The 20,486-nt window shown below is 46.9% G+C and overlaps 1 protein-coding gene across 1 annotated transcript in view; it reads left to right on the top strand.

Moving 5' to 3' along the window:
- Nucleotides 1–20,486, top strand: part of LOC135507080 (nephronectin-like) — a 60,476-nt gene that overhangs the window by 24,247 nt on the left and 15,743 nt on the right. The window contains 5 exon segments of the mRNA XM_064926618.1: nucleotides 8,358–8,477; nucleotides 13,978–14,097; nucleotides 16,613–16,747; nucleotides 17,732–17,854; nucleotides 19,369–19,863. Of these exon segments, the coding sequence (XP_064782690.1) occupies nucleotides 8,358–8,477; nucleotides 13,978–14,097; nucleotides 16,613–16,747; nucleotides 17,732–17,854; nucleotides 19,369–19,863 (993 nt within the window).

Raw genomic sequence — 20,486 nt, 5'->3', positions numbered from 1 at the left:
CTCCTCCTTCTAGGAGAGCCGATACCAGAGCCTGGCTTGGCAGCAGGAATGGCAGAGCGAACGCCAAGCATGCCATGATGCCAATATGCCACACCACTCTGTGCCTCTTTGCACTTAAACCCCGTTTCTATTCTGGACTCCTATTCCAGCAACTCGGTTTCCTGTCTTTATTTGAATTTCTCTCTCTCTTCATCCCTCTCTTCATCCCTCTCTCTCTCTGTTCTCCTTTATCCCTCTAAAACAGTGGCCTTTTCCTTCATCAATCAGCACTGAAAGCTGCTGTGCTATTCCCAATTTCTTCCTCTGTTGTTGTTTTTCGTTCTTTTTTCTCCCCCCACCTTCTCTTATTTTTCCTGAAATTCCGACAGCTCGGAAGGGGAACCAACACATACATGGGTTCTCATGGTTTCTCAGCCACCTTAGAACAATGGACCACTCTGTCTGTCCGGCGTTATCGTGTTGTTTTATTTCAAGACCTGCATGTTCTTGACCAGAGAGCCCCCTGGGTAATCTGTTAGCAAGTGATAGTGGCGTGTCAGAAACGCACCGCCAACGCATACCTTGAAGCAGTCCACCCAATAAATCACTTGGACTACTCTCCTCTCCCTCTTTATCTGTGTGTCTCTCTCTCTATGTCTCTCTCTCTCTCTCTCTATGTCTGGGGTGGCAGCTAGCCTAGTGGTTAGAGTGTTAGGCCAGTAACCGAAAGGTTGCTGGATCGAATCTCCGAGCTTTCAAGGTAAAAATCTGTCGTTCTGCCCTGAGCAAGGCAGTTAACCAACTGTTCCTAGGCTGTCATTGTAAATAAGAATTTGTTCTTAACTGACTTGCCTGGTTAAATAAAATGTCTCTCTCTTTTTCTCCCTCTCTCGATGCATCACAACAATTCATTGACAGTAAATAGTCTCAGTGAAGGGTTCAACTCCAGAGACACATACAATAGACTCCCAAGACCTTGTCAAGTGGTGGTTCTATCTCTCCTATCTGTTATCTCCTCTCTCATCTCGCTCTCTGTCTCTCGTTCGTTATCTCCTCCCGTCCCCCTCTATCTTGTCTATCTTCCAACAGGGAGCAGACCCAGCCAGGCTGTGTATGTCATTTGGCTGCGCTAGTTGCTGCTCGGCTCTTGTGCTGTCTGAGAATGTGACCCATTCCTTTCCCATCATCCTCTTCATTTACATTTTCAAGCTGTTTTCAGTTGTCACTGCCTGGGCAAGCGAATAACCTCTCTCTCTCTCTCTCTCTCTCTCTCTCTCTCTCTCTCTCTCTCTCTCTCTCTCTCTCTCTCTCTCTCTCTCTCTCTCTCTCTCTCTCTCTCTCTCTCTCTCTCTCTCTCTCTCTCTCTCTCTCTCTCTCTCTCTCTCTCTCTCTCTCTCTCTCTCTCTCTCTCTCTCTCTCTCTCTCTCTCTCTCTCTCTCTCTCTCTCTCTCTCTCTCTCTCTCTCTCTCTCTCGTTTCAATGGACAATGTTTGTTATGTTTCTTTGCCTTTTACCCATGTCTCTCTCCACAGCAGCTCTTATTAATGATGAAGGCAGAGCTCCGGCAGACAAAGCAGGAGTGACAGTGGGAGAAATGGCTGACAAATACCAGCTCCAGTGTGTGTGTGTGGTTGTGCGTGCGTGCCTGCCTGCCTGCGTGTGTGTGTGATCACTGAACTGTCAGGGAGGGTAGTGGCCAAATGAAAGGTGACAATAAAAAAACAGGGATGTCGACCAAAATAGCGGACAGGGTGAGATGTCTTGGAGGTGTTGTCGCTAGTCGAGAGGGCATTTTGTCATGTTTGTGTGTTTGGCCATGTTGCTGAGGAGATGCTAATGATAGTTAGCGACAATCCCTGTATGTCAGTAGTGACAGTGCTAATGATGCTAACAAGACTGTGTTGAAGTGTTGGGAATTGTTATTTGACCTTGAAACAAGTTTGAGTTACGCTTGGAAGTTAATGATAAAAAGGATTATGATTTTTACAACACATGTTAAGCACCCAATATATCCAGTGTGGTTATCGCCCAATGGAAATCTCAATGACATTGTTTCGTATCACTCCATTCTACGTATGAATTCACTCTTTGATGATAAAGAACAACGACAGGTGCTAATGATTGTCTCTCCAAAGTTACTCCACAAGGAGAGACATAGTCTTTCTTTTTATAATACAAATGACCAAGTAATTGCGCCTGGATTATTAATCTCAGAGCTGAAATGGCCACTTTAGTTTCTCATTATATCAACGATTTCTAGTTGAATGTCTTGGTGGGAGTCGATATTTAATATGATGACTTTGTCGTGACAGCTCCAGATGCGCCATCTCTTCTCGTTTAGTACTCAAGGGTATCAAGTGTAGAAGATGAAACACACAGACACAGGTTTTACAGAGATTTGTTCACAGTTCACTATGTTGTATATAAAACTGTAACAGATTCATTTGCTTGTGGGGTAAAGTAATTATTCAGCACTTAGTACAATAAAAACTACTTATGAATGTGTTTTATTTACTAAAATCTTAATGTTTTTATATAAACCACTGACACCAATAGAGAATCTTCTCTTAGAAACCAATAGAGAATCTTCTCTTAGAAACCAATATAGAAGCTACTCTTAGAAACCAATAGAGAAGCTACTCTTAGAAACCAATAGAGAAGCTTCTCTTAGAAACCTATAGAGAAGCTTTTCTTAGAAACCAATATAGAAGCTTCTCTTAGAAACCAATAGAGAAGCTTCTCTTAGAAACCTATAGAAAAGCTTCTCTTAGAAACCTATAGAGAAGCTTCTCTTAGTTGTTTTGTGTCAATTAGTGCAATTGGACAATTGGAAGTCAAAACTAGTACGCTTGTTCTATTCTTAACCCGAGACTGTCAGTCATCCCTAACATTTACTGTATTCTAGAACAGTGTTCTTCCTAATCTCTCATCCCTTAACATTTACTGTATTCTAGTGTTTGTCAGACTGTCAGTCATCCCTTAACATTTACTGTATTCTAGTACGCCACAGTGTTCTATTGTAATTCGTCCCCAACCCGTTCTGTCAGACTGTCAGTCATCCCTTAACATTTACTGTATTCTACAATTCTAATCCGTCCCCAACCCGGACAGACTGTCAGTCATCCCTTAACATTTACTGTATTCTAGTACGCCACAGTGTTCTATTCTAATCCGTCCCCAACCCGTTCTGTCAGACTGTCAGTCATCCCTTAACATTTACTGTATTCTAGTACGCCACAGTGTTCCATTCTAATCCGTCAACCCGTTCTGTCAGACTGTCAGTCATCCCTTAACATTTACTGTATTCTAGTACGCCACAGTGTTCCATTCTAATCCGTCCCCAACCCGTTCTGTCAGACTGTCAGTCATCCCTTAACATTTACTGTATTCTAGTACGCCACAGTGTTCCATTCTAATCCGTCCCCAACCCGTTCTGTCAGACTGTCAGTCATCCCTTAACATTTACTGTATTCTAGACTACGTATTCTAGTACGCCACAGTGTTCTATTCTAATCCGTCCCCAACCCGTTCTGACAGACTGTCAGTCATCCCTTAACATTTACTGTATTCTAGTACGCCACAGTGTTCTATCCTAATCCCTCCCCAACCCGTTCTGACAGACTGTCAGTCATCCCTTAACATTTACTGTATTCTAGTACGCCACAGTGTTCTATCCTAATCCCTCCCCAACCCGTTCTGACAGACTGTCAGTCATCCCTTAACATTTACTGTATTCTTGTGTTCTATCCTAATCCGTCCCCAACCCGTTCTGTCAGACTGTCAGTCATCCCTTAACATTTACTGTATTCTAATACGGCACAGTGTTCCATTCTAATCCGGAGACTGATTCCCTAAATTTACTCTATTCTAGTACGACAGTGTTCCATTCTAATCCGTCCCCAGCCCGTTCTCAGACTGTCAGTCATCCCTTAACATTTACTGTATTCCAATCACGTCCCCAACCCGTGCTGAGACTGTCAGTCATCCCTTAACATTTACTTAGCGGGTGTTCCATTCTAATCCGTCCCCAACCCGTTCTGACAGACTGTCAGTCATCCCTTAACATTTACTGTATTCTAGTACGCCACAGTGTTCCATTCTAATCCGTCCCCAACCCGTTCTGACAGACTGTCAGTCATCCCTTAACAGTTACTGCATTGGAAATTGACTTAAGCCCAATGGCACAGCGGAGGATTTAAACAGACCGTTTCTCCCCTACCACCAATCACGGTGCTGACATGGCCTTAGCGGGCTAGCCAATTCACATTAATACCGTGGTATACGACCGAGGTACACCACCGAGGTACACTGCGCTCCTCGTCACATTCATCTATTTAAATCTGCAGCATCTGTCCGATACAGACGGGCATGCCAGCGCCCAAAGCACCCAAAGAATGCATTCCCATTCCACGCGTTGCCCCAGAGCTGATGGCGCCGCGCATGGTTTTACTCTGCAGTGGGCCAGGCTTTAAAGCGACCGGCCATCATGTACAGCTGAGATGGAGATCTATTGACATGGCATGCCTCAATTAGACATGGAAAGGGGGACCTTAGATACATGTTATTTTAATGTTGTTGGGACGGTGTGGGGTGTGTGTATATGTGTGTCACCCCCCTCCTTACGCACACACACACTTAAAGGGACACTTCTGGATTTTGGGAATGATGCATTGTATCTATTTCCCCAGATGAACATGAACACGTGGATACTATTTTTATGTCTCTGTGTCCAGCATGAAGGAAGTTAGAGGTAGCGAGCCCATGCTAACTTCCCTAGCCCAATGACTGACTGGAAGTCTCTGGGTATCTGCTAGCATGCTAGTAGTTCATCTGACTCTGGGAAAGTAGATAAAGGGCCTCATTGCCAAAATCCCGAAGTATCCTTTTTAGCACTCCTGGTGGTCCCTGTTCTCCCAAGGGACCCTACTTCCAAGCACACTTCAAAAGGTGTCCACTCCAGGTGCAGTACATTAACAAAAAAATGTAACCCCTTGAATTGTATAATTTTTCAACTGTGGACATCAGTACTCTTATGGAACACTTACTCAACCCCACTGTTGGTGTCTGTGTTTCAGACCAATGTAAAGATAATGACTTGAGTTAGTGTCTGTGTCTCAGACCAATGTAAAGATAATGACTTGAGTTAGTGTCTGTGTCTCAGACCAATGTAAAGATAATGACTTGAGTTAGTGTCTGTGTCTCAGACCAATGTAAAGATAATGACTTGAGTTAGTGTCTGTGTCTCAGACCAATGTAAAGATAATGACTTGAGTTAGTGTCTGTGTGTCTCAGACCAATGTAAAGATAATGACTTGAGTTAGTGTCTGTGTGTCTCAGACCAATGTAAAGATAATGACTTGAGTTAGTGTCTGTGTGTTTCAGACCAATGTAAATATAATGACTTGAGTTCAGACTGTAAAGATTTAGTGTCTCAGACCAATAAAGATAATGACTAGACCAATGTCTTGAGTTAGTGTCTGTGTCTCAGACCAATGTAAAGATATGTCTGTGTCTCAATTAGTGTCTGTGTCTCAGACCAATGTAAAGATAATGTTGAGTTGTCTGTGTCTCAGACCAATGTAAAGATAATGACTTGAGTTAGTGTCTGTGTGTCTCAGACCAATGTAAAGATAATGACTTGAGTTAGTGTCTGTGTGTCTCAGACCAATGTAAAGATAATGACTTGAGTTAGTGTCTGTGTGTCTCAGACCAATGTAAAGATAATGACTTGAGTTAGTGTCTGTGTCTCAGACCAATGTAAAGATAATGACTTGAGTTAGTGTCTGTGTCTCAGACCAATGTAAAGATAATGACTTGAGTTAGTGTCTGTGTCTCAGACCAATGTAAAGATAATGACTTGAGTTAGTGTCTGTGTCTCAGTTTTCTAACCAATGTAATAATATCTGCATAGACTGGTGTTGGGGGTGGGGGTGGGGATAGTTTTCTAATATCTGCAGACATTTTTACGGTCAGTAAAAGAAACACCCTGAAATCAGCGATGGAGTTGTCAAGGCGATACACAACAGTAATGTCACCATCGGTATGTTACGTACGAGGAAGCGATTTGTTTTTACCATTTGCAGCATGTAATAAGCAGCTTGGTCAGTTGGAACAGCTGTTAACTGTGTCTTCCTGTGAAAAGAGGAGGAGAGGAGGAAGGTAGCGCCTGGGCTTGTCTGAACATGGAAACACTTCACTTCCTTTAGGCACTTACCTGAGACTGGCCCCCACCCTCCACACCCCACTCCCTCCCATATACTCCATACAAATGATGTGCTGGGCTTGACCCAGATTGACCCTATGCCCTTTGATCTCTCGCTCTCTCTCTCACTCTCTCATCCCTCTCTATCTCTCTATCCTGCCTCTCTCTCCCCCTCTATCCCCCATCCTTCTGATTCCTTCACCTCCAGACACAAAATAAGTGTGGGCTTCTCCTCCTCTCTCTCTTTCCTCTCCGTCCCCCGTGCTACCTCCTTCTGATTCCTTCCTTTCTCCTCCCTCTCTATCTCTTTCCTCTCTGTCCCCCGTGCTACCTCCTTCTGATTCCTTCCTTTCTCCTTCCTCTCTTTCTCCTTCCTCTCCGTCCCCCACACTACCTCCTTCTGATTCCTCCCTTTCTCCTCCCTCTCTTTCTCCTTCCTCTCCGTCCCCCCGCGCTACCTCCTTCTGATTCCTCCCTTTCTCCTCCCTCTCTTTCTCCTTCCTCTCCGTCCCCCACACTACCTCCTTCTGATTCCTTCCTTTCTCCTCCCTCTCTTTCTCCTTCCTCTCCGTCCCCCACACTACCTCCTTCTGATTCCTCCCTTTCTCCTCCCTCTCTTCTCCTTCCTCTCCGTCCCCCGCGCTACCTCCTTCTGATTCCTTCCTTTCTCCTCCCTCTCTTTCTCCTTCCTCTCCGTCCCCCCCGCGCTGATTCCTCCCTTTCTCCTCCCTCTCTTTCTCCTTCCTCTCCGTCCCCCACACTACCTCCTTCTGATTCCTCCCTTTCTCCTCCCTCTCTTTCTCCTTCCTCTCCGTCCCCCACACTACCTCCTTCTGATTCCTTCCTTTCTCCTCCCTCTCTTTCTCCTTCCTCTCCGTCCCCCACACTACCTCCTTCTGATTCCTCCCTTTCTCCTCCCTCTCTTTCTCCTTCCTCTCCGTCCCCCGCGCTACCTCCTTCTGATTCCTTCCTTTCTCCTCCCTCTCTTTCTCCTTCCTCTCCGTCCCCCGCGCTACCTCCTTCTGATTCCTCCCTTTCTCCTCCCTCTCTTTCTCCTTCCTCTCCGTCCCCCACCTCCTCCTTCTGATTCCTTCCTTTCTCCTCCCTCTCTTTCTCCTTCTCTCCGTCCCCACACTCCTCCTCCGTCCCCCACACTACCTCCTTCTGATTCCTCCCTTTCTCCTCCCTCTCTTTCTCCTTCCTCTCCGTCCCCCACACTACCTCCTTCTGATTCCTCCCTTTCTCCTCCCTCTCTTTCTCCTTCCTCTCCGTCCCCCACATTCCTTTCCTTTCTCCTCCCTCTCTTTCTCCTTCCTCTCCGTCCCCCCCCACACTACCTCCTTCTGATTCCTCCCTTTCTCCTCCCTCTCTTTCTCCTTCCTCTCCGTCCCCCACACTACCTCCTTCTGATTCCTCCCTTTCTCCTCCCTCTCTTTCTCCTTCCTCTCCGTCCCCCACACTACCTCCTTCTGATTCCTTCCTTTCTCCTCCCTCTCTTTCTCCTTCCTCTCCGTCCTCCCACACTACCCCTTCTGATTCCTCCCTTTCTCCTCCCTCTCTTTCTCCTTCCTCTCCGTCTACCTCCTTCTGATTCCTCCCTTTCTCCTCCCTCTCTTTCTCCTTCCCTCTCCCCCCGCCGTCCCCACACTTCCTCTGATTCCTCCCTTTCTCCTCCCTCTCTTTCTCCTTCCTCTCCGTCCCCCATTGCTACCTCCTTCTGATTCCTCCCTTTCTCTCCCTCTCTTTCTCCTTCCTCTCCGTCCCCCACACTACCTCTTTCTGATTCCTTCCTTTCTCCTCCCTCTCTTTCTCCTTCCTCTCCGTCCCCCACACTACCTCCTTCTGATTCCTCCCTTTCTCCTCCCTCTCTTCTCCTCTCCGTCCCCTCTCCTTCCTTCTGATTCCTTCCCCTCCTCCCTCTCTTTCTCCTTCCTCTCCGTCCCCCGCGCTACCTCCTTCTGATTCCTTCCTTTCTCCTCCCTCTCTTTCTCCTTCCTCTCCGTCCCCCCACACTACCTCCTTCTGATTCCTTCCTTTCTCCTCCCTCTCTTTCTCCTTCCTCTCCGTCCCCCACACTACCTCCTTCTGATTCCTCCCTTTCTCCTCCCTCTCTTTCTCCTTCCTCTCCGTCCCCCCGCGCTACCTCCTTCTGATTCCTCTCTTTCTCTCCCTCCAGACCTGAACGAGTGTGGTCTGAAGCCCCGGCCGTGCAAACACAGGTGCATGAACACATACGGCAGCTACAAGTGCTACTGCCTCAATGGCTATATGCTGATGCCTGACGGGACATGTGGAAGTGAGTGGAATGTCACATGACGTGGGTCTGTGTGGTGTGAACAGTGTGACGGTCTGTCCCTCTTCTCTTCGTTGACTCTGTTTGTATTTCTCTGTCTGTCAGTCTGTTGTCTCTTCATTTTTTCCTCTCTGTCTCTCTCACTCTCTCTCTCTTGATTTCTCTGCCCTCTCTCTCTGTTCATTGTTTCTCACTCTCTCTGTCTCTCTCACTCTCTCTCGCTTGCTTCCTCTCCCTCACCTCAAATGTATTCACTCTTTAAAGCCATTAGAGTACTGTGCTCTCTCTCCAATTATGAAGTCCATTTTTACATCCACGATTAGACCTTTGACCACACTACGGTCTCTCCTGCTATGATAAAATGTTTAGAGAAAAAAAGTCAACATCCCATTCTATCCACTCACTGTTACCGCTACAGGCAGGCTCTGGGGAGCCAACCCTAGTATACATCCTAAATGACTATAGGCCTATAGACTATAGGTCAAAAGTAGTGCACTGTATAAAGAATAGAGTGCCGTTTGGGACGCAACCCCAGTCAAATATGAAGTAGACGTGGACTTGAACGGGACTGTTATTGCTTCGCCCTAAAGGTATTCTGACTCCTCCTGTAGAGGGGTGTGTCTGTGCCCTCCAGTAACCGCTGATATTTTTATTTCTCCTTTCCTTGCACCTTTTGCAACCACACGATCTTATCGAGAACCTTATAAAAGTGTGAAAGTGCTTGAGTGTTCCTTTGATGAAAGCAGTAATGATATTGCCCCCACTTGAATGTGGAGGCCCCCTCTTTGAGCGGCAAGGTTGTTTTGCTTTTCTGATTTGATTCTGGCGGCGGCAGAATGATTGACTACTTTTACCCATCAGGAACAAAAACCACAAGATACCCGTGGAGGTATAACATCAGAATATCCATGTGTGTTCTATCTACATATGGCGAGTGTACAAAACACTAAGAACACGTTCCAAATTGCGTTGCCATCAGAACATCCTCGATGCCTTGAGGCGTGGACTCTGCAAGGTGTCCAAAGGATTCCTCAAGGATGCTGGCCCATGTGGACTCTGCAAGGTGTCCAAAGGGTTCCTCAAGGATGCTGGCCCATGTGGACTCTGCTGGCCCATGTGGACTCTGCAAGGTGTCCAAAGGGTTCCTCAAGGATGCTGGCCCATGTGGACTCTGCAAGGTGTCCAAAGGATTCCTCAAGGATGCTGGCCCATGTGGACTCTGCAAGGTGTCCAAAGGATTCCTCAAGGATGCTGGCCCATGTGGACTCTGCAAGGTGTCCAAAGGGATGCTCCCATGTCAAGGATCCAAAGGAATTCCTCAAGGATGCTGGCCCATGTGGACTCTGCAAGGTGTCCAAAGGGTTCCTCAAGGATGCTGGCCCATGTGGACTCTGCAAGGTGTCCAAAGGATGTTCCTCAAGGATGCTGGCCCATGTGGACTCTGCAAGGTGTCCAAAGGGTTCCTCAAGGATGCTGGCCCATGTGGACTCTGCAAGGTGTCCCTCAAGGATGCTGGCCCATTCTCTCAAGGATGGTGTCCAAAGGATTCCTCAAGGATGCCCCATGTGGACTCTGCAAGGTGTCCAAAGGATTCCTCAAGGATGCTGGCCCATGTGGACTCTGCAAGGTGTCCAAAGGATTCCTCAAGGATGCTGGCCCATGTGGACTCTGCAAGGTGTCCAAAGGGTTCCTCAAGGATGCTGGCCCATGTGGACTCTGTACAAGGTGTCCCTCCTCTCCTTCCTTCCTCCTCGTCTTTGAAAGGATTCCTCAAGGTGTCCAAAGGTGTCCATTCCTCAAGGATGCTGGCCCATGTGGACTCTGCAAGGTGTCCAAAGGTTCCTCATGCTGGCCCATGTGGACTCTGCAAGGTGTCCAAAGGATTCCTCAAGGATGCTGGCCCATGTGGACTCTGCAAGGTGTCCAAAGGGTTCCTCAAGGATGCTGGCCCATGTGGACACTGCAAGGTGTCCAAAGGTTCCTCAAGGATGCTGGCCCATGTGGACTCTGCAAGGTGTCCAAAGGGTTCCTCAAGGATGCTGGCCCATGTGGACTCTGCAAGGTGTCCAAAGGATTCCTCAAGGATGCTGGCCCATGTGGACTCTGCAAGGTGTCCAAAGGGTTCCTCAAGGATGCTGGCCCATGTGGACTCTGCAAGGTGTCCAAAGGGTTCCTCAAGGATGCTGGCCCATGTGGACTCTGCAAGGTGTCCAAAGGGTTCCTCAAGGATGCTGGCCCATGTGGACTCTGCAAGGTGTCCAAAGGATTCCTCAAGGATGCTGGCCCATGTGGACTCTGCAAGGTGTCCAAAGGATTCCTCAAGGATGCTGGCCCATGGACTCTGCAAGGATTCCTCTCTGCAGGATGTCCAAAGGATTCCTCAAGGATGCTGGCCCATGTGGACTCTGCAAGGTGTCCAAAGGGTTCCTCAAGGATGCTGGCCCATGTGGACTCTGCAAGGTGTCCAAAGGATTCCTCAAGGATGCTGGCCCATGTGGACTCTGCAAGGTGTCCAAAGGGTTCCTCAAGGATGCTGGCCCATGTGGACTCTGCAAGGTGTCCAAAGAATTCCTCAAGGATGCTGGCCCATGTGGACTCTGCAAGGTGTGCTGGCCCATGTGGACTCTGCAAGGTGTCCAAAGGATTCTCAAGGATGCTGGCCCATGTGGACTCTGCAAGGTGTCCAAAGGATTCCTCAAGGATGCCCATGTGGACTCTGCAAGGTGTCCAAAGGGATGCTGGCCCATGCTCTGCAAGGTGTCCAAAGGATTCCTCAAGGATGCTGGCCCATGTGGACTCTGCCAAGGTGTCCCCAAGGAAGGTGTCCAAAGAATCAAGGATGCTGGCCCATGTGGACTCTGCAAGGTGTCCAAAGGATTCCTCAAGGATGCTGGCCCATGTGGACTCTGCAAGGTGTCCAAAGGATTCCTCAAGGATGCTGGCCCATGTGGACTCTGCAAGGTGTCCAAAGGATTCCTCAAGGATGCTGGCCCATGTGGACTCTGCAAGGTGTCCAAAGGATTCCTCAAGGATGCTGGCCCATGTGGACTCTGCAAGGTGTCCAAAGGATTCCTCAAGGATGCTGGCCCATGTGCACTCTGCAAGGTGTCCAAAGGATTCCAAGGATGCTGTCCCATGTGGACTCTGCAAGGTGTCCAAAGGATTCCTCAAGGATGCTGGCCCATGTGGACTCTAATGCTTCCCACAGTAGTGTCAAGCTGGCTGGATGGCTTTTGGGCCCTCCTCTCCTTCCTCCTCCTCCTCATCTTTGATCAACAGGCTACCTCTAACATTTTATCAGCCTGGCCTGTGTCCCTCCTCTCCTTCCTCCTCCTCGCAATTCTTGATACACGGGAAACTGATAAAAACGTTAAAGATACTTCTTGAACCTTTCCCCTCCCCATCATCTACACTGATTGAAGTGGATTTAACAAGTGACATCGATAAGGGATCATAGCTTTCACCTGGTCATGGAAAGAGCAGGTGTTCATAATGTTTTGTCCACACAGCTGGCAGTTATGTATTTTTTTTGAGGACACCTCAAGTATTTGTTGATCTTCCTCTCTCTTTCTCCTCTTCCTCCTCCTCGTCTTTGATCAACAGGCTACTCTAACATTTTATCAGCCTGGCCTGTGTCCCTCCTCTCCTTCCTCCTCCTCGTCTTTGATCAACAGGCTACTCTTAACGTTTTATCAGCCTGGCGTGTGTCCCTCCTCTCCTTCCTCCTCCTCGTCTTTGATCAACAGGCTACTCTTAACATTTTATCTGGCCTGTGTCCCTCCTCTCCTTCCTCCTCCTCGTCTTTGATCAACAGGCTACTCTTAACATTTTATCTGGCCTGTGTCCCTCCTCTCCTTCCTCCTCCTCGTCTTTGATCAACAGGCTACTCTAACATTTTATCAGCCTGGCCTGTGTCCCTCCTCCTCGTCTCAACAGGCTACTCCTTCCTCCTCCTCGTCTTTGATCAACAGGCTACTCTAACATTTTATCAGCCTGGCCTGTGTCCCTCCTCTCCTTCCTCCTCCTCGTCTTTGATCAACAGGCTACTCTAACGTTTTATCAGCCTGGCCTGTGTCCCTCCTCTCCTTCCTCCTCCTCGTCTTTGATCAACAGGCTACTCTAACATTTTATCAGCCTGGCCTGTGTCCCTCCTCTCCTTCCTCCTCCTCGTCTTTGATCAACAGGCTACTCTAACATTTTATCAGCCTGGCCTGTGTCCCTCCTCTCCTTCCTCCTCCTCGTCTTTGATCAACAGGTTACTCTTAACGTTTTATCAGCCTGGCGTGTGTCCCTCCTCTCCTTCCTCCTCCTCGTCTTTGATCAACAGGCTACTCTAACATTTTATCAGCCTGGCCTGTGTCCCTCCTCTCCTTCCTCCTCCTCGTCTTTGATCAACAGGCTACTCTAACATTTTATCAGTCTGGCCTGTGTCCCTCCTCTCCTTCCTCCTCCTCGTCTTTGATCAACAGGCTACTCTAACATTTTATCAGCCTGGCCTGTGTCCCTCCTCTCCTTCCTCCTCCTCGTCTTTGATCAACAGGCTACTCTAACATTTTATCAGCCTGGCCTGTGTCCCTCCTCTCCTTCCTCCTCCTCGTCTTTGATCAACAGGCTACTCTAACATTTTATCAGTCTGGCCTGTGTCCCTCCTCTCCTTCCTCCTCCTCGTCTTTGATCAACAGGCTACTCTAACGTTTTATCAGCCTGGCCTGTGTCCCTCCTCTCCTTCCTCCTCCTCGTCTTTGATCAACAGGCTACTCTAACATTTTATCAGTCTGGCCTGTGTCCCTCCTCTCCTTCCTCCTCCTCGTCTTTGATCAACAGGCTACTCTAACGTTTTATCAGCCTGGCCTGTGTCCCTCCTCTCCTTCCTCCTCCTTTCTCCTACAGTCTATTCCAGAGTACCTGCTGCAGCAACAAACGTAGCAACTTTCATGTCCTTTTTTGGAAATGTTGTGGAAGAGAAGTGGGTGGGGAGGGGGGGCTCCACACAAAGAAATGATTTTATGTTATTTTGGAGAGCAGCTTGAACTCCTGAACGACCAATGAGAATGGAACTACAGAGTGGTGTGTTCAGGACAAACAGGAGGGTGAGAGAAGAGAGGGTGAGAAAGGGTTGAAAGTGAAGTGAATTGTGGGTATTTTGTGAGTGCCAATATTCCACTCTACCTAGGTTGTGATCCAGAGTATATTGCTGTAATTAATCCTCACTGTGAGTCTTCCTGTGTCCACGCACCCGCTTGTGTGTGTCGTGTGTGTGTGTGTGTGTGTGTCCTTAATGTTTGTGTGTGTTTATGTGTGTGTCCCCTTAATGTTTGTGTGTGTGTGTTTATGTGTGTGTCCTTAATGTTTGTGTGTGTGTGTGTGTGTTTATGTGTGTGTCCTTAATGTTTGTGTGTGTGTGTGTGTGTTTATGTGTGTGTCCTTAATGTTTGTGTGTGTGTTTCTGTGTGTGCGTGTGTGAGAGGGAGCTAGCTATAACCTGCCGCTGTATCCCCTCCAGATACCCGTACCTGTGGTATGGCCAACTGCCAGTATGGCTGTGAGGTGCTGAAGGGAGAGGTGCGCTGTCAGTGCCCGTCGCCAGGGCTTCAGCTGGCGCCGGATGGAAGAACCTGTGTGGGTATGTTCTGTTCTAGTGTTAAATATATCAGCACGCACTCACATAAGCGCACACACACACGCACATCCACACACACACACATCAAGATGTGTGAGCCTTATTCAATTATTCAACGGCAGAAGAAGCGTTACTTCTTTTCTTGTAATAGAAAAACGTGAGATGGGTGAGTTTCTTTCAGTCTTGTCAGCCTTTGAATTTGCTGAAGAGATGATCAAATGAAATTTGATTGCCACAGAGCTCGACAAAATACCTTTGGAAGCAATGAAAACACAAGTTAGAATATCAAATAAGCCCTTGAATGGGGAAGACAGCAGCAGGGAGAAGAACCTTCCTGTTGTTCTCAAACATTCTTCTTCACTTTCTGCTGGCCCGTTGGCATTCTGAATGTCCTTGACAACCTCAATGGTGATTCCCTCTCTCTCTCTCTCTCTCTCTCTCTCTGAGCTACTAATTACATTTTTACTACGCGGAGACTGCATAATGGCCTTTTTTAATGAAGGTGAATGCACTGACTGAAGTTCACTGGGAGAAAAATGACCAGGGATCTCTCTCTCTCTCTCTCTCTCTCTCTCTTACATTGCCACTGCTCAGATGAGTAAATTTCAGGTGGACAAATTGAGGCAGTTAATCCATGTCACATCTTAATACAAGCTCTGTCTATTGGCTCAGCTTAAATACAAGCTCTGTCGCTTGGCTTGGCTGAGCCTTAAGGCGATGCACTCTCGTCGCAGTTTCGAGACAGAGGGGAGGCAGAGGGGGTGTGGCTTTAAAACAGAGGCACATCAATCATTGTTGTGGAAGGAGAGAGAGGTTTCTAGCCCAAAGGTGTTACAATGGCTCTGGAAATATTTGAGGAGACCCCTTTTCAGAAAGAGGAGGGTTTTTTTAATGGAAGAGGGTGTCTGCTTTAAATCAATACTATGGTAAAGGGTTACCAGTGTTAGCAATTTATGTTATTCTTCAATAACACAAACTCCAAAGCAAATCAGGGTGAGATCGTCCTCTCAAACTCTGCATGGTGAATTTATCTTCAAAATATTCTTATACCAGAGAGAGTTGATAGCTGTTCCAGAGTAGGATGATTTGGATGAGTTATATGGGGCGGCAGCGTAGCCTAGTGGTTAGAGCTTTGGACCAGTAACCGAACGGTATCAAGTTCAAATCCCCGAGCTGACAAGGTACAAATCTGTCGTTCTGCCCCTGAACAGGCAGTTAACCCACTGTTCCCAGGCCATCATTGAAAATAAGAATTTGTTCTTAACTGACTTGCCTAGTTAAATCAAATATGTCTGGTCCAGTCGAGTAGTCTTGTTGTTATTTTGTGTTGTTCCTCTGGCAAGTGAAGAGGTCCATGGCAAGTCCATGTCAAATCCCTCAAAAAATGGGTAAATAAATCTGAAATGCTGTAGTCTTTTGACGTGGACTAGACCTTTATTGACAGGCGATGGAGATTGAGAGGCGAGAAACATGTTGAGGACAATACGCTATGATTAACGAGTCATCCTGGGACTAATGAGTGCTGATTAATGATTAACTCCTGGGATTTTTGGATTGTTCCAGAAACTAGACAGCTTCATATTTCATTTATCCCTCTCATAAAAATGCACAATTAATCAAAGGGTTTTGATGGTAAAGAAAAAAACAGCTATGCAGAACTGAATAGAAGCACTAAATATGAAGTGATTGAATGAAACAGCACTGTTCTTTCTAGACAAGCAGTTATTATCATGGGTTTTCGGACAGAAAAGACGTGATTGATTGGAAATCTTGTACATATTTTGTCCTGTTGTCGGCTACCCTATAGAATGCATCCATCTTTCTCTTAGACTCTCCATAACACTCGGTAAGTTTCAAGTTGGCATAACTGTCAGAGTTGTTTCCCTCATGCAACATTTTACAGCACATTAACTCAGGGTTTTATGTGAAAAAAGACTCACCTAGGCCTGTAGTCCTTTCAATGTATTCCTGCCCATGTAACTACAGAGGTGGTTTCAGTCTACCCTGACGGAGTAAGCTGTTAAAACCTTCACCACCGTGGTGTGTATTGTTCTGATCATAGGATTTTATACATAATCGGCTTTCGTTCGTGTTTGAATAAACCCAAAGGAGAGAAAAGAAGAAATAAGGAGAGAAAAGACTTGTGAAAGAGAGGAAATGCTGTTATTTTGAAAGATGCAGATGAACCTGTAGGCTATAGTTATATATGTATTCATGTAATACCTATTTGTGTTGTGTTGCTAGCCAACCTAAGCATACATGAAGAGACATGTATTTCCATTGATTTACATGGATATATACGGCTTTGGTATAGGTGAAACTATATGTTTATTAATAAAGAATGGAAACCCTGATGAAGGTGGGCTAGCTGATTAAACGTTGGTATTTGTTACATGTGTTGAATCAGAGCCATGATATTGTACAGCCCTTCCTTCTTAGCATTAATGCCTCTCCTTCTAAGTATTAATAAAGACTCAACTATGAACTGTAGTTTCATCTGTAATGTTCTTACTTTCAGACGTGGACGAGTGTGCGACCGGCATGGCCACGTGTCCCCGGTTCCGTAAGTGCGTCAACACATTCGGGAGTTACATCTGCAAGTGTCACGAGGGCTTCGACCTGCAATACATCAACGGGAAGTACCAGTGCGTAGGTACGTAATGAGGTCATCCAGGCTTCCACGCGTCTTACCTGGGGTTTAAGGGTCAAAAGGTCAAAACGGGCAGGCTTGTTGAGATGTTTTGCGTCTGGAGCGCAGGTGTTGTTTTTACATTAGTAATTTTAAGAGAGAGATAAGAAGAAAGAGAGGAGGGGAGAGAGAACGAGGGAGCAGAAAGAAAGAAAGAGAGAGAGAAAGAAAGAAAGAAAGAAAGAGAAAGAAAGAAAGAAAGAAAGAAAGAAAGAGAAAGAAAGAAAGAAAGAAAGAGAGAAAAAAAGAAAGAAAGAAAGAAAGAGAAAGAGAGAGAGAAAGAAAGAAAGAAAGAAAGAAAGAAAGAAAGAAAGAAAGAAAGAAAGAAAGAGAGAAAGAAAGAGGAAAAACGGCATAACCTTAAGAAATCCTGTCAAATCTCTAAATATTTACTGCATCTTCTCTGAACAAATCACATTCACTCTTTAATCTTGAACAGAGAATCATTCAGTAAGTCTATTGGAATGATGCATTCTCTGTTCTCACGCCTTTGAGATGTGTCAACAATCAAAAGTTCAACACTGTCAGTTGTGCAGTGTTCACTAAACTCCTCATAACGTATTATCTGAATGGTTGAGGGTTTTAATGAACTAACAAGCATTCTTCGTAAAATATTCAGTGTACTGATTCTCTCTCTTCACTCTAATAAATAGCACTTCCCCTAATAAAAGGAGACGTTGACGTAAACGCTGAACTCCCTCTGAGTGAAGGGGAAATTAACCTTGGCCAATTAGCATGCTGTACTTCTGCTGTCTTTCACTATGTTTATGTGCTGTACAAGAGCTCTCTTTTCTGTCTGTCTGTCTGTCTGTCTGTCTGTCTGTCTGTCTGTCTGTCTGTCTGTCTGTCTGTCTGTCTGTCTGTCTGTCTGTATGTCTGTCTGTCTGTCTGTATTTGTCTCTCCCCTCCCTCCCTCCTACTCAGCTATGTGGTTCTCCTGTCTTTCAGATGTGGATGAGTGCTCCTCAGGCCAAAACCAATGCAGCAGTTTCGCCACCTGCTATAACACGCCTGGTTCCTACAAGTGCAAGTGCAAAGACGGCTACAGGGGGATGGGCCATGACTGCAAACGTAAGCTAGGCCACTGAATGGCCCCGCGGCCCCTCTCTCTTTTTTAAGGGGACAGGGCCCCCTTTTTTATTTTCTTTGGTGGTGTTTTTTGAAGGCTGGAGGGTGGACCAGATTACGGGGTAGGAAAAGTAGTCTGCAACCTAAGAGCAAGGGGCTGAAATTCTTGTCTTCGTAATGGCTGTCACTCATGAGTGAGATAACCCCGCCCCTTATCATCTAGTACGGCCATCTTTATCTTTAAAGACAGTCAAACGTTTTCCAGGTGTCAGATGTCTCTTTCTTTTTCTTCTTCCTCCGGCTAGTGTCTCCTTCCTCCAACGTGATAGACCACTCAGACGCCTGTGTGTCTCTTTTGCCTTTGAGCCGCTGTGCGAACAGCAACAACAATGGCAAAAATAAAAGTCATCTATTATCATGATATATCCCCAGTAGTTGAATATTTTGACTGAACCGCTGTACACCAGTCAGTGTCGGCATCTCAAATTGCACCCTATTCCCTATATAGTAAACTATTTTGGACCAGAATGCTATACGCCCTGGTCAAAAGTAGTGCACTTTATAGGGAAACGGGTGCCGTTTGGGATGCTGCCAGTGTAGCTAGCAGCACACAGAACCCCTCCGCCGCCTAGACCACTAACAGAATCCCGACACTGGTATTTGAAACAATCTGTCGCCCTACCGGTGTGATACAGAAGTGGCTCAAGGGGGAGGGAGTTGATTTGCGATATCCTATTTGTGTGTCACATGCTGTATCAAAGCCCCTCCGTAACCCGAGAAAGCTTGAGCCAAGACTCTCTTTGAGAAGCCCCACACCCTTACCCTCACCCCCCTTCAGTCCTCAATCACGGAGCCCTTTTTCCTCAAGTCGTCCCTAAATTCCTTTTCTATTCTGCCCTCCGACCTGTGGAATGCGAGGACAAACAATAGATGGGTCTCGCGTCTCTCCTTCATGACATCAGAGGCTTTGGGGGTGATCCTGAGTGCAGGGATTTTTCTAGGTGTGGTTGGTATCACTCCACACATGAATACCAGCTAGCTGGCTGTCTGGCTGTCTGGCTGGCTGGCTGGCTGGCTGGCTGGCTAGCTCAGGGCTGAGAACTATGACTGCTCTATCAAGGTGATAAAGTGGACATGAATGTTAGACAATTAGTCTTGATATAAGGGGGTGATTTGGTTTCAAAGATAAAACATTTAAAGTCCCTCAATGAGGGGGAATATGCTTTATGGATACAAAGATAAAGGTGGTTGCTTGTTTACGCAGGTAAAGTCATTGCAGATGAAAGAGCTGGCCTTTCTTTCCAACGGTCAGTTGGTCACTGCAGTCATCACTTCTTTATGCCTCATTAACACCAAAGAAGTCAGGGTCGTGTTCATTAAGCACCAAACTGAAGAAGTAAATACACTGAAACAGGGAGGGACTATCTGGACACCTCCAATTAGACCTGCACATTTGTTTCCATTTGCAAAACATTTAAAAACATTTTCATGTTGTTTTATGTTCTTTTCCCTTCCAGCCATTCCCAAGGTGGTCATCGATCCCCCCAGGTTCCCCCCGAACCACCACAACATTATCCCTGACTCGGACCACAAGAGGACCACCACCACGATCCGACCACCCATGACCGCCAAGAGAGTCGCCCCCACCGCCCCCAAAAGAACCACAACCACTCCCAAACCAACGACCATGACCACAACTACTACTAGAGCACCTTCTACAACCACACTACCACCTCCCCCACCTCCTCCAAGGACGATGCCCCCCGCCCCTCGTAAGCCAGTGGTCCCCACGAGACCACCAATCATACCCACCAGGAGACCCGCTGTAGTCACCCGTAAGCCCTATGTGCCCCCACGGCGTCCCGCCATCACCTCTCCACCGCCCCCCACCCGCAGGACCCCACCCTACGTGCCCACACGCCGCCCGCCTCCCCCAAAACAGCCCGAGCCGGTCACCCCAGTGGACAACACCATCGAGAAGGAGGTCACCAAACAGAGAGGTGACGTCCACAGTAAGTTTGGTTTTTGTCTTGCTTGAGGTTTACATTGACTGTTATGCATTGTGTGTGGGTGTGGGTGTGGGTGTGGGTGGGTGTGTGTGTGTGTGTGTGTGTGTGTGTGTGTGTGTGTGTGTGTGTGTGTGTGTGTGTGTGTGTGTGTGTGTGTGTGTGTGTGTGTGTGTGTGTGTGTGGGTGGGTGGGTGGGTGGGTGGGTGGGTGGGTGGGTGGGTGGGTGGGTGTGTGTGTGTGTGGGTGGGTGGGTGGGAGGGGCATCCATAAACTTCTGTATGTCCACCTCAGCTACTTTTCAGCAGATTTGGTTAAAAAGATAAATAATATTCATCGGCCGGAGAGTCAAGTGTGCGTTCCGACAGCGAAACCAGATGGGTGGGGCTTAAGCTTAAGAGGGTGTGAACGATGCTGAATGGGTGGAGTCAAAGAAAAGCTCTTCACTCGATAGCAAAACATTTAAAGGCGATATTGTCAAAATTGAGTATACAAGTTGATCAACTTTCAAAGCAGAATTACTTTCCCATTGTTCCTCCTGCAGTGTATGATATACCATTGTCTAGTTCTGAGTCTCTACTTTTATCTAGTGTAAAAAATAAAAAAACATTTCAAATTTTGTTACATGA

Source organism: Oncorhynchus masou, chromosome 20 (assembly GCF_036934945.1).
Source record: "Oncorhynchus masou masou isolate Uvic2021 chromosome 20, UVic_Omas_1.1, whole genome shotgun sequence".
In the NCBI taxonomy this organism is placed as follows: domain Eukaryota; kingdom Metazoa; phylum Chordata; class Actinopteri; order Salmoniformes; family Salmonidae; genus Oncorhynchus; species Oncorhynchus masou.
The sequence above is the reverse complement of the archived record's forward strand: the minus strand, read 5'-3'. Positions and strand labels throughout refer to the sequence as shown.